The 14162-nt window shown below is 40.9% G+C and overlaps 1 protein-coding gene across 6 annotated transcripts; it reads left to right on the forward strand.

The window, feature by feature from the left end:
* Positions 1–770: 770 nt before the first annotated feature.
* Positions 771–14162, forward strand: pex5 (peroxisomal biogenesis factor 5). 6 transcript variants are annotated; one of them, XM_039806526.1, is made up of 18 exons: positions 771–875; positions 968–1028; positions 3085–3241; positions 3367–3405; positions 3584–3701; positions 3824–3970; positions 4208–4292; positions 5631–5721; positions 6018–6140; positions 7851–7964; positions 8311–8394; positions 9248–9367; positions 9539–9682; positions 9796–9866; positions 11470–11691; positions 11839–12004; positions 12108–12265; positions 13399–14162. In XM_039806526.1, exons 3-18 carry the CDS (start codon positions 3128–3130, stop codon positions 13643–13645), a joined length of 2043 nt encoding a protein of 680 aa, XP_039662460.1. In that variant the 5' UTR covers positions 771–875; positions 968–1028; positions 3085–3127; the 3' UTR covers positions 13646–14162. The 6 variants fall into 6 exon arrangements, with proteins under 6 accessions (XP_039662460.1, XP_039662459.1, XP_039662461.1 ...); XM_039806525.1 differs by having other exon boundaries at positions 794–1028; XM_039806527.1 differs by having other exon boundaries at positions 794–1028; positions 3092–3241.

Here is a 14162-nt window from a genome sequence, read left to right on the forward strand (position 1 = left end):
ACAACTGAACAGCAGTTAAGCAGTAATAATAAACAATACAAAACCAGCAACATAAAAGAATAAGTGAAAAAGGTTTGTTTGTGAAGGACACAGAAAGGATTGTGTGTTATGGTTGGTTGTATTATAATGAGTAGAGCTGGGGTTTTCAATCTAGATTTAAAAATGTGAACTGAGTGAGCCCATAGAAATAGAATTTTTTTTCTATGGGGAGGCCATTCCAAAGATGAGGAGGTGAAGCTAATTTGAACAACTTCTTATAGCATACTGTTGGGCATCCTTAATAACATTGCATGATCATATTTCATAAGATAAATATATGTTTTAGGGAAAATTTCTAACCTGTAAAGTAGTTTCATGTAAAGTACTTATGCATTAAAATTGCAAAAAAAGCACATTACTTGTGTAAGTGTACGTTTGTATGCGGTTATTTTCCACCATTTTGCATGAGTATTTCCTACATTTGATGAGTACATTTTGCTGATGTTACTTCCACCTTTTTGATTGGGTAAACATTTTCATGCATGACTTTTACTTGTAATTGATTATTTTTACATTTTACTGCAAATAGTATTTCTGGATAATTTTGTTTTTGTAGCTAGCAACCAATCCAGATCTGATGGACTTTGATCTCCTGCGCAATATGTATTTCACCTAAAACCTTTTACGTTTTACCAGAGAGGGTTTAGTATAAAGGATCTTTGGTTTTACCAGAGACTATTTAGACTGTTAACATTCTCTTTTCCCCTCAAGCCCCCGCCCATATGTCAAGCCCTGACATCTTCTGGCGTAGACCATTTGAGAATACGAAACCATCGCATCGTTACGCGACACTCCAAGCGATCGGTGAAGGGTTTTGTGGGTCATGGAGGAGGAAGGTAAATAAAGAGGAGCGCTAATAACAGATAGCGGCTGATTTCAGACGGTTACCGGGAGGTTTGACACTGCGGCAACTTTTGTTGTAATACAGTTGGTGAGGACAGACCGGAGAGGAGGGACTGTCGCTTCGGCTCCAGCAGCAGCTGTCGGCGGTGAGATGAACATCATGCTACCCGTCTATTCATGCCTCTCTGGCTGCATACAACAGGAATGATCTCTGCACTGGCCCTACAGTAGCTAGCTAGTACCGTCAGCTAACGCTAGCTACACTCGCCAATTGCTGAAAGACAAAACGGATCGTTAGTTATTTTAATCTTCTCCGTTTGATTTGCTACTTAATTAGCAGCGTGTTGGCTAACGTTAAATAAGAAGAGATACACAGGGTAACGTTTACCAAGCAGACTGATGTTGCAGTTTATGACTGAAGCCACAGTTAGCATCGGACAAAACAACGCTATCAGTGTATACACACTGCTCCCAGTCAGTTAAGTGGTTTGACACATGACAGCAGCTTGACAGTTAAAAAGCACCTAAATGCTGGCAGCTGGTTGCTTTCAGGTGTACCCTGTTAAATATTTTCCCCCAAATGAAACTATTTTCACAATTAAGTTGGAATATGTGTAAATGTGCAGGCCAAAGCACACACCTCTTCTTCCACAGTTAATGCACACAGTAGGCTTGTGACGGTGAAGTGAGCAAGTAAACAGGTATCACAGTGTCCTGTCTGTGATAGTGTGTGTATTAATATCTGTGTCTAATCCTCTTGCTTTGACCCTAATCATCATACAGCACAGCAGCTCTTTGAAACAGTAGAGGGAATAACATGTTCATCTAATGCCTAGAGTCCAGAGTGATGGGCAGTCCACTTGTAGAGTGGACTCTCTTGTGTAACATTTTCTGTAATGTTTTTAGGTGAACACCACGTAGAGTGGAGTAGATTTAAAGGGATTTAAAGTTCTATTCCTGACAGTTCATTATGGAAATTGTAATCATTACGTATCTCTCCAGGGGGATAGAGAAGTTGAGTAGGCCAGCATGTACAACAGTTTGTCAGCTGTTCATCCTGGATATGGGTCAGTGAGTTGAGCAGCAGGGTTTCTCTTGGACCACATATTATTTGCAAGGTTTGCATATAGCCTGGACTGAATCGTCGTCACAAGGGTTTTTGTTTTGTAATTGTTTTGCTTTTGGAGGATTCAGGTGAGTGATCATCTGATAAATGAGGACCAAATAGAACCTTATATGAATATCATATTGATGACATGATACCAAGTCTGGGTGTCATTTAAATTAACATAAAGATACCAAAATGTCAAGTAATTTGTTCATTACCGTTCTTGGAAAAATAAACAGGTTTTTTTTTCTTCTGCAAAACCCTTTATTTCAAGTCAAATTTTTGGAATAAATGTTGTCTCAACAAAATTGTCGGAAGAACTTTGCCAAAATAATAATAATAATAATATAAATGTTTTTTATTTGAATAAGGAAATATCTGAGAATTCTAAAGCAGGTTTCACCTGACAGTTTTTGATATTTGGTGCAATGGACATATTTCACAGCTTGGTACAAAAGAAGTTTTTAGGCTAATGCCCAGCCCTGTATGATAGCAATTGTCTATAATTTTGGTTATAACAATATGATGATATAGCTTTAAATGTTGTCTTGTTGTCATTGCTAAAATCCTCTCAACTTACTAGACTAGCTGAGTGAAATATGCAGTGAATGCCTGTGTCTGCTGGGCCATCATATCCACATTATTAATGGTTCACCCTAAGCCAGGAAGCGACACGGAAAACAGCAGATGGAGCTTGAGTTTAGTTATGTGACATGAGATCTGAGCAGTGTGGACACGTTTGACATTTTAAATATCACTGGAGGGCTTGTATTGTGCATTTGTTTTTTGGACTTTAAGATAAAAATGAAACATTTCGTGTTGACAGGGCATTTCTAAAGTGCTGACTTTATTTGTGCAGAATGCTTCATTTTGTTTTTGTATGTGGGTGACCTGAACGGCTGTCATCTCATCATTTGGGAATTAAACCTAATATTGTGCAGTTTACCTTTTGAGTGATCAAAATGCTGTGCTTCACTTTGACTGTGAATAGTCTAAAAAATTGATTCCATAGACTTTCTTAAACACAGACTGAATGCTTTGCAAATTGTAAATTGATGAAACTGAAACAAATTGAATAATTCATCTTCTCTCAGTTCTCAGGTGGTCTGATTGGGTTTGCCTCGTCCTTGTGTTGCCATGGCGATGCGGGAGTTGGTGGAGGCAGAATGTGGGGGAGCCAATCCCCTCATGAAGTTGACCAGTCACATGAGCAAGGAAGGGGGTGCATGGCGACACCGCTCAACACCTACAGTGAGTTATTTGTACATAACCGCTACAAAGTGGAAATATATCAGTGTTATCATCAAAATGCTGCTTGACAAAACACATGTCCCTAGTTGTTCTGTTACCTCATTTTTTTTCTTTTTTTTTCTCAGATTCCCCCCTCTCCGATTGAAATTGCAACTGAAGAAGAGGTCAGCGCTTATGTCCCTTTCCATATTCAGCATATTGTGTTGACTATAATACTGTATAATGTTTAATAAAAGTCCCCCACTCTGAAGCAATTTCAGGTGTCTAGCTCTGTGTATACTGGGTGCAATTTCTTAATGTATTCTCTAAAAAGTAGAATACTGTTTTTTATTTTTGCTGCAGCTGGTGAATGAGTTCCTTCAGGCGCCCCCCCGGCCCCCACACACATTTGACATGGGTCAGCTGTTGGAGGAAATGCAGCAGATCGACCAGCAGAGTTACAGACAAGCTCCGCAGAGAGGTACATGCCATTATTAGTATTTTTAGTTTTGGGTATTTTCTTTAGTGTTTGTATGGCTTAGGCTTAAGTCTTTGCACAAACTGTTTTCAGCATTTTAAGCACCACATATTTCCATGCCATAGCTCCTGATGTGGCAGCGTTAGCCCTCTCTGGTGATTGGACGGCCGAGTTCCTCTCAGGTCCTGACTCTGCCTCCACACCGGGGCTCATCGCTCTTGGTGATGCAGCAGATGCTGATTGGACGAAAGAATTTATCGCTGAGGCTGCAGGTAGCTTGAGTTTGTTATAGTTTTTACTTTTTTGCTCTCCTGTGTTGTCACTCTGGAAACATGATGTGCTTTATGAGCACTGGTGTCAACATCAGTCTGTCATCAGTCATCCAATCTTTACTGACACCCGAGCAAACTTGCATTGGATAAATCTTTTTTTTTTTTTTTTGCATCGTTTGTACTTTTAAAAATGTGCCTATGTTTTTTTTTCCTTTTTTTTTTTTTTCTCTGCTCCAGATCCTGGACGGTGGGCAGAGGAGTATCTGGAGCAGTCGGAGGAGAAGTTGTGGCTGGGAGACCTGGGAGACAAGGAGAACGAATGGTTAGAACAGGGGATGGGGGACATGCATGTAAAGCGTTGAAAGTTTGCAGCTGAAAAATGGCTTATATAAAGGCTACGTCGGGCACATTGCAATACATGTGGAGCAAGAGGCAAGAATAACAGAGAACAGGAGCAAAGGTAGGCAAAGGATAGCGTATTTGAACCTTGATTATGTTCTTGTCTAATTGTTGAGTGGATGCGTCTGTTGAATTTCAAATGTTCAGACTTTGAACCTTGTTTGATTATGTTAAGCTCATCCAAAGAAGAGCTCTGTCAAAAGGCAAATAAGCATCAGAACAGGACATGAAAGGCATACCTGTCAAGTTTTGGATTTGAAAATAAGGGAAATTTTCCGGCGCCCACCTCGAGCAGTCCCACCACCCCAACCAAGCTCCAGTATCCCTTACATTTTAAGACAGGTGTACAAGAAAGCTAAAATCACCACTTGATGCAGAATGCTGAAAACATTTACAATTTATAACATTGCTTGTCTTTACATTTACATTTTATTTTCATTCCACACATTCTTTTCATTTCATATTGCTTTTCTTTTACAGTTTTTCTTTTAATTTCACATAACTTTTCTTTAGTGAGTTATTGTACAAATTTGTTGCAGACTTTGCATAAGATTGTTTTGGAAGGAGTGTATTTGTGGGCTGGGCCAGAGTGGTTCATTTTACATGAGAGTAGAGCGCAGACAGTTCTGTTGTCTAACGTCATCCTATTCTCTGTAACAATCTTTCGTACCATGCTAAACACCCTTTCTCAACTTGCATTGCTATGGGGAATGCATTGTAAAGCCTTCATAGGTTTTGGCAGCGCACCGTCTCTGTCGTAGCGTCCATCATCCGTCTCTCATCATCTGTCCTCACACACTAAACTCGCGACAACTGCCACCTACAGTACCTGTAGTAGGCTACTGCAGGTGGCAGTTATCGCGAGGCAAGTAACAGCTCAGATTGGGAATTTTTTTCTTTTTTTTACTCCGCTCGGGTCCGGGGTATTATTATTTTTTAATAACGCAGGTTAAAATACGGGAGATTTACGGGAAAATACTAATACGGGAGGACGGCGGGAAAGAAGGGTAAAATATGTGACTTTCCCGGCCAAAATGGGATACTTGACAGGTATGATAAAAGGGGCCTTTAGATGTCTAATCATCAACGTAGTACACTGACCTCAAAAGCACTGGCTTGTACAACAATGCAAAGTACAACCTTCAGCCTGGATTGATTTGTTCCAGCCTACATATGCAGAGCGAAATATAACCGTTTCTTTTAATCATCTTACATCTCCTTACAGTATAATATTAACATTCTCTTGTTGTTAATGCGCCAGGACAAAGGAGTATCAGCCAGGGGAGGAGCTGAGGCAGACAGCCAATGAGCTCGTCTCAAAGGTTGACGACCCCAAGTTACAAAACACTGAGGTGAGCAGTGTGTTCATGTCTCTCTCCATGTCAGTCATTGGATTCTTTATCCTCTATCACCATATCTCTTTTCCTTTAACATTTTTGTAAAGTTGTTCCTTGGGAGCATAGTGAATTGGTAATGTTGATGACTTAAGTTTCATTGTGTTTTTTTTTTTTTTTTAGTTTGAAAAGAAAGTAGTTGGTTTGGAAAGAAACTAGCATTGTATTAGTATAAACCTGACCAATTACTAATGGTAATGGTAAAATGTTTTTTTTGTTGTCATTTTTATTTTTATTTTTTCGTTGTTGTGTAGTTCCTGCGATTCATTAGGCAGATTGGCGAGGGCAGTGTGACAGTGGAGAGCAGGACAGACAAACAGCTCAAAGATAAAGCTCAGGCCAAGGAGGCTCAGAACTGGGCCTCCAACCTCAACCAGGTACGAGTCACTGCCCACTGAGGAGGGGATGGTTGCAACTGGGATCACATTGGGGAGGCACATTGGTTCACTTTTGCACAGTATAGACTATGCCTTGTGACTCATCACCCCAGTATCTGATGCAGAGTAACATTTTCCACTAATGTAACCAAAAGCAGCCGCAATACACTCCCTGTAATATGAAGCTCAAGGCTGCGCTGCATTGCAGATGGAATTTGTTCAGCAATGAGAGAACTCTTCTCTTCTAATGCATTTATGTTTTAATGTCAACCAAGCGCTGGTTATTCCCACCTTGACTCCGTTTCTTTCAGTTCTTGATTTTACTGGGGTTTTAAGTAATGACTTTGACGTCATTCAGTTCAGGCCGAAAAAGGCTAATGCCAGATTTGGGGATTTTAACTAGATTTTCCCATGAAAAGGCAATATTATCGAAGCCCATTTCTGCTAAGAAAGGAAAAAAATAGATCAAAAGTTATATATATTATTAAGTCAAAACTTAATTTTGATTTAGTAAGTCAAAATGTTTACTAATAATCTCATAATTTTGACTTGTTAACTGAGGAGTTTTACCTATTATCTATGGAATCAGTTTTGAGATAGTAAGTCTACATTTTTGACTCAAGGCTGGAGTGCGGAACCTTTTCTCCCCCGTCTGGCACTGTCGACCTGCTTAAGAAACGCAGTGGGATTCATAATAACGCCTCGTCGCTGTGGTCCCCCCCCCCACCCCCCATTCCTGCCAAGGTATTGGATAATACAGGTAGACTGACACACCGTGTACAATCAGAGAGACAGAATAAGCAGCTACTCTGTGAAGAACTGTAAGTGAGTGAGCAAGGTTTGTTGACGACATGCCGTGTAGTGCTCGTGTGACGCTGTTTTTTGTTGAGTTAATAAACTACTCGTTCTGAGAAATCCGAAATGCTACATCCCTGGACATTTTAAAAAAAATTACTCAAACACCACCTGTTCATCACAGCCTACAACCTCCCTTAGCTAAACTTAGTCACAGTAATTTCTGTAAAGTGTCCTTAGATTTCATTAAAGGCGCTATATAAATAAATGGTTGTTTTTTTTATTATTATTATTATAATTATTATTATTACAATAAGCTGTATCGACACTTCTGGTGCGTCAGCACGTTAATGTCACCACAGACAACACCACTCGGGTATACTGAGAAATACAGAGAGCTTTCCCTGGCGGCGATAGGCTAAAGCAGCATTGTGTGAACTTGTTTAGCAAGGGCTTGAATGTAACAGACGTTCATTTATATGTAAAAGTTTCGCACTCAGAATTGTGACTTACTATCTCATAATTAAGATTTTTTTTTTGTATTTTATTTTACCATGCCTAACATTTCATTTATTCTTTTTTCTATCCTGGTAGAACTGGGCGTCCATATTCTACTGTGCATGTGTAGCTCTCAGCCTTGTTTATGATGACTATCTGTTCACCGTGGCTCCATTGTACTTAATTGCCCTCTAACTCTGACATGTACTTTCCCCATTTTTTGACCTGCCTTCGAACTATCGGCTTTGTCATTCCCTCAATTAACAACCGCCATTCATCTGTTCCTCCTCCTACTACTTAAAATTACTCCTACTCCGCCCACCCCTCAAAAAACAAACCTCCTCACCAACCGTACCCTCCTCCTCAAAACATTACCCCATTCCCCATCGCCACCCCTCCTCGCCTCCCGCCATATAGTTCCTGACGGAGTCGGGGGGAGGGAGTCTTCCCTTGGAACCCCCAGAGAGGAATGAGAAGATTGAGAAAGTAAAAGCTAAACAAGCAGAGCAGTGGGCCCAGGTCATCAGGCAGGTATGACCTCTGTGGTCTTGGCATTGGCTGCAGTTATTGATATATTTAAAGTTTTTGGACTAGTTTTGTAGGATTCTGTCCTACACATAAACCGTAAGATACTCTCAGCGTTTCATTATTTTGTTGCTGGTGAGTGATTTTTGTTTCTGAGGGAAAAAAAAATCAGGAGTTCATTAGGAAGAACTGTAAGAAAGGAGTAGGAGAAAATTAGCTTTTTCTGTGTTGTTTCTTCTTTCATTTCCTTTCCATTCACTTCCCTATATTTTTCCCGTTTTAATATACCCATCCTCAGCTCTAATAACGATTTTCATGACTCAAGTCAACCACTGTCATCGCTCTGATTCAGGTGTCAGAGGAATCGGCTGAAGCCTGGGTAGATGAGTTTGCCACATCAGGACCGGATTTCCAGCAAGCTAAAGCTGCAGTGGAGGTGAGACAAGAGTTAAAGTCCTTTGCACCATGACCTCCAGAAGCTTTTTTTTCAGCTAGGTCTAACATTGGACGAGTTAGCATGATCAGCTGAATAGCTTAGTGCAGGTGTTAATGGATCCACGTTTGTATCTCGTAAATGACCCCACTAATAATGCCCAAAATGATACCAAACTTCTACAGTAGTACAAATAGGTTATGCGCTCATAAAACGATGGATTGGAAAGTTTGTAAGTACACCAGAAGTTTATGTAAATAACACTTGCCTGTTGGATTCTGCTCTCTGCTGCTACTGCTACCGGCAGTAAGACGAGTGCTTAGGGACGTCTACAAATTGCTGCCGGTAGCAGTAGCAGTAGCAGCAGAGAGCAGAAGCGAACAGCATCCATTGGATCCATTAGCGCCTGCACTAAGCTATTCAGCTGATCACGCTAACTCGTTCAATGTTAGACCCAGCTGAAAAAAGCTTCTGGAGGGTTGTTTGGCTTGAGGTCATGGTGCAAAAGACCCTAGGGTGAAATTACTCCGAACCATCACTTTAATGACAACTTAAACTCAAAAAAATACAGCTAAAGTACTGTATATTAACTGGGAGCAGTGGTAATGTAGAGGGTAAAGCACACTGTGTCCTGGAACATAGAGGCTTAAAAATGGAAATTGATTGGTCTAAATAATTAATGCTGTTTGAGGGGGAAAAAAACATTGTCTCTATTGACTTAGTTATGCTACAAAACACCATCAATACACTCTTGTCTGTCCCTTGGAAAAGTAAAGGTCAAATATGTCTATAATACAGGATGATATATGATACAAGGAGGCTGTGAAGTAATGATGTGTATCTGTCATGTTGTCAGAGTGATGTGGATTTCTGGGAGAAGCTGCAGCAGGAGTGGGAGGAGATGGCTAAGAGGGACGCAGAGAGCCACCCCTGGCTGTCTGACTTCGATCAGCTACTCAGCACTTCTTATGACAAGGTAGCTGTCAACATGCTCGGAACAGGCTGAGAAATGCTGTCTTTTTACATGTTTAAGGATTTCATAATTTTTGCAGATACTGCTTTTCCTGATGTCTGAAAGTGATCATTCTTTGTTCTCAACACTATACATAGAAAAACTCTCTTCTTGTTTTCCTTGTGTTTGTCGTAGGGTTATCAGTTTGAAGAGGAGAACCCCTACTTAACCCACCCAGACCCTTTGTCAGAGGGAGTGAAGAGGATGGAGGCGGGGGACATCCCTGGTGCCGTACGGTTCTTTGAAAGTGCTGTACAGAGAGAACCAGACAACCAGCTGGTAAGACTCTTAGCCTGTGGCTTTATTTGCATTTTCCAGTCTCCAATTTTTTGACCACCCTGTCAAAAACTGTCCAAAAAGTCTCCTTACTTACTCTTTTCATTAAATTGCAGGCGTGGCAATATCTGGGAACCTGCCAGGCAGAGAACGAGCAAGAATTTGCTGCCATCAGTGCTCTCCGCAGGTGGGCAATCCAAATTGCTAAATGCTAATATAAATTGTAGGGATGCACCGAATCCAGATTGTGGGGGTTCGGCCGAATACCGAATCAACTGGTTAAGATTCTTCCGAAACCGAATACTGAATCCTACTCCCATCCTCAGTCCATTAACACAGTAAACACATTAATGAAGTAAACAAATGGTTAAAGGTGCAGTAGGTAAGCCTTATAAAACTAACTTTCTGTCATATTTGCTGAAAATGACCCTATGTTCCAGTAGAACTACATAAAGCGGGTAATTAAAAAAAATAAATAAAAAAAAATCCGGCTCCTCTGGCACCACCTACAGCCTGTAGTGCGATTTGCAGAAATCCACAGCTCCCTGTTCAGATGCTCCAATCAGGGCAAGGGGGGTGTCTAACTGTGTGTCAATCACTGCTCATGCACATGCATTCATTCTCCCTTGTGGGGGGAGGGGCTTAGGAGACCGTTTTGGGCTTTAGCGGAAAGGGGGGAGGGACTGAGAAGTTGTCGATGTTCAAATTCTTTGGCTAAGTCCTGGATCTTTCCAATCCTACCTACAGCACTTTAACACAAGTTTTTAGCTGTGACTGTTCTTTCTTTGCCGTACCTGAAGCTGCTGCATTTTGGCTGCTGTCTGTAGATTCCTTCATGCACAACTCGTATTCTTTCAGATGTTTCATACGCAAATGTTTTAACAGTGGCAATGTTGTGTATTGTTTGGGGTCCTTGCCACCACGAGACAAATCGGCATTGCAAATTGAACATGTAGCTCGACTTGAATCTCCTTCTTTTGACTGAAAGTGCTGCCAAACAAAACGTTTTCTGCTCACGAGTTCCATTTTCACTTTCTCACAGCCTACTGCATTGAACGGTCCACCTACGTAAACCCCTTCCCATAATCAACGGCGGCGTCATTACGTCGACCAGCGTAGTGCGCGTAGGGTTCGATTCGGTGGAAAGAAATTCTAAGGTTCGCAGGAACCGAACCCCGTCAAAAAGCCCAATATTCGGCCGAAGACGAATCCTGGGTTCAGTGCATCCCTAATAAATTCTTACTTCAGATTCACAATTGTATTTAGAAACAATTGGAGACTACATATAAGTAGTGCATCTGAGTTTGTTGGGCTATTACAGTTCCTCTGGAAGATTATTTTGTATAGTTACCTGTTTTCTTTGCAGACATTGTTTGGAAATTGTAAATGTTATGGTGCTTCTCTAATTTGGAATTCGTCCTGATTCACTCGTTTGTAGCTTAATAATGAGCTTAATGAATGTTGGCTCAAGCTGCTTTTCTACTACCTCTTTTGAGTGAGTCCACAACAAAATTCAAATAGTTGTATATAAATCTAGTCTAAAATGTCTAAATAAGGAAAAAAAAGATTCCATCCTGTTACGTCATTAATACGAGTGTATGGTGATCTTCCAGCTCGAGTTTTTGTGTCTGTAGTCACCGCTTTTTCTAGTTTCCCCTCTTTCCATAAATGTAATAGTACAGTTAGACCCCGTTCATCAAGTATTTGACAATTTCTAACATTTGCTTTCTCGACTAAAAGCATGTCCTTATTATTCCCTCTGACTTTTTATTCCTCTCTATTTTTATTAGATGTATAGAGCTGAAGAACGACAACCTGACTGCTCTGATGGCGTTGGCCGTCAGTTTCACTAACGAATCGCTGCACAGGCAGGCCTGTGAGACTCTTCGTGATTGGCTAAAGCACAATCCAAAATACCGTTCTGTGTGGGAGCAGAAGGAGGGTGAACCCCAACAGGATGGGGCCAGAGAAAGAGAGAAGGAGAGGGAGAGGTTCGGGTCACTGCTGCCGGAGTGAGTATCACACACGTGGGATTCAGACAGATTTCAGTTTTAATCCTGAACATGCAGATCCAGCAATTCTAAAATGTTTGTCATATATTGTATTAACTTTGTCTTCTAACTCTTTGCCCCTTACTTTTTGTTTTTTTTCTGGCACAGATCCTTGTTTACTGATGTCCAGTCCCTGTTCCTGCATGCAGCCAACTCTGACCCCGCCCAGGTGGACCCCCAGCTGCAGTGCGGTCTGGGAGTTCTCTTCAACCTCAGCGGAGAGTACGACAAGGCGGTGGACTGTTTCAGCGCTGCTCTGTCTGTCACACCACAGGTTAGTGTAGAAGCCAGTTCTGAGATCCTAACGTCTGTCTTCACACTGCATGCTCTGTTTGGTTTCTGAGCTCTCTCTTTTTTTCTTCTTCTGTCTTCATCAGGACTACCTGCTGTGGAACAAGTTGGGGGCCACACTCGCCAATGGAAGCCGCTCAGAGGAGGCTGTGGCCGCCTACAGGAGAGCTCTGGAGCTGCAGCCTGGTTTCATCCGTAGTCGCTACAACTTGGGAATCAGCTGTGTCAACTTAGGAGCACACAGGTAAGGAATTCTTTGGTTTGTATTTTGTTTCAAAAAGGGTAATTTTGACAAAAGAATTGTCGGTTTTTAGCTTTAAAAGGGATGTTTTTTGGTTGTAGTTATCACGTTAACTGCTTAACGTTACATTAGACGGATTCCATGGATGATTTACTGAATTATGAATTACTTTGTAGCCCAATATACTGAACAAAATAAAGGAAAGTTTGTTCCAAGCATGAGCTAATGAGCTAAAGATTTGTGTAAAATGGGTGAAAGGAACATTACGTGTGCCTAATGTAAGTTGTTAGACTAAAAGTTTTAAATGGGTTTGATTATTTCATGAAAGATGTAGTTGTTTTGATCAAGCATTTAAAGTTAAAGAAAAGATATCACTTGTTAAAGGTGTTAACACACATACTGCTTTACACCAGGTTTACATTGGCCGCAAAGCACCAGTAAGCGCTGCACGATTCCTTTCAGCACCCATGTTAAGCAATTGTGCTGTTCACATAGCACGCACCATGCTCGCAGTTACTTGTCTAACATTTCGGGAAAAAAACATGTTTGTCTTGTGTTAGTTTCAAATTAAATATTAACAAATGATTGTGCTGTCTTGTTGTATCTGGTGTAATATTTAAACCTAACAAACCTTGGTGTAGTGCAATCCTTTTACTTCCACTAGATGGCAACAGCAGTTTTGTAAAACACAATCATTTGCCAGTTTATTAGGTACACTTTGCTAAAAACAATGTTGTTTAATACAACGGCTCTGAAATAAATGCTACTTTTTATAAGGGTCAAAATGTTTGAAAATGTCTCAGAGAGGTGATGATTTAACTTTCTGGTTGTTTTGGAGGCTGCAGTTTCTGGGGCTGTTGAACTGTATTGCATTACACTGAGAGGTCATGTTTCTAATATTTTGTCCACCCTATTCATATATCAGAGGGTAAATAAAAAAATAAAATAAAAAAAAAGCAGCTCTGTCAGGAAAAAATTTTCATTATTATATTTGATTATAACATATTTATATATTGTATTACTTCAACTATTATCTTATTGGTGTGAAAGTATTTAGGTAAAGCTAATATCAGAAACTCTGGCTAACTATGAGCTGTTGTTCATCCTGTCCTGCTTTCCTTCTACTTTATCCTCAGAGAGGCAGTGGAGCACTTCCTAGAAGCTCTGTCTCTACAGCGCCAGGCTGCTGGGGATGGGGCAAGAGCTGCAAGGGGGCTTGGAGGTGCCGCAGCCACCGTGATGTCTGACAACATCTGGTCCACCCTGCGTATGGCTCTCAGTATGATGGGAGAGAGCGCTCTGTATGCTGCAGCAGACCGTCGGGACTTGGACACATTGCTGGCTCACTTCTGCCAGAGAGAGGTGGACGGCGGGACTGAATGAAAATCAGCCACGGGAGGGCTTATTGAGTGTGAATGTGTGTCGCTGGGAGGTAAATGTTTGGGTGAGTGAATGAAGCGGAGAGGAATCGGAGAGGTAATGGTTACAGAGAAATGGACGAGGAAGACACTGTGAATTATCCACCATCCCTGAGACATCATCTTGTGGTCATGTGCGCTTGAATAACTTCTATCAAATATTGCAGTATTAGTGTCTACCTGGAAGACGCAGCCAGCAACAATACAGTCATGTCACTGTATTTTACATGTCTGACGGTCCTCACATTTACTCTTACTCTGTTGATCTGGAGAACTGGGTCTAATAAAATGTCACTTTTGTTGTTGATTTGAAATTTTTTTTCTCAGTGAAGAAAGTAAAAGATGAATGATGATGAATGCCATGTGGATGGTTTGTTTATCAAGACACTCAATGCTCTCACAGTTTTTTCTTAAGAGAAGGTTGTAAGTTGAACTGTATACTCACTGCAAATATGTAGATTAAAGGTACAGTGTTGCTGTGA

This window comes from Perca fluviatilis, chromosome 7 (assembly GCF_010015445.1).
Source record: "Perca fluviatilis chromosome 7, GENO_Pfluv_1.0, whole genome shotgun sequence".
Classification (NCBI taxonomy): domain Eukaryota; kingdom Metazoa; phylum Chordata; class Actinopteri; order Perciformes; family Percidae; genus Perca; species Perca fluviatilis.

Bases quoted from the DNA above. Each gene is read 5' to 3' on its own strand.
- pex5 (XM_039806526.1), top strand. From the start codon at position 3,128: ATGGCGATGCGGGAGTTGGTGGAGGCAGAATGTGGGGGAGCCAATCCC. The intron at 7,965-8,310 runs GTATGACCTCTG...GCTCTGATTCAG, and splicing joins GGGCCCAGGTCATCAGGCAG to GTGTCAGAGGAATCGGCTGA. The intron at 9,368-9,538 runs GTAGCTGTCAAC...TGTTTGTCGTAG, and splicing joins TCAGCACTTCTTATGACAAG to GGTTATCAGTTTGAAGAGGA.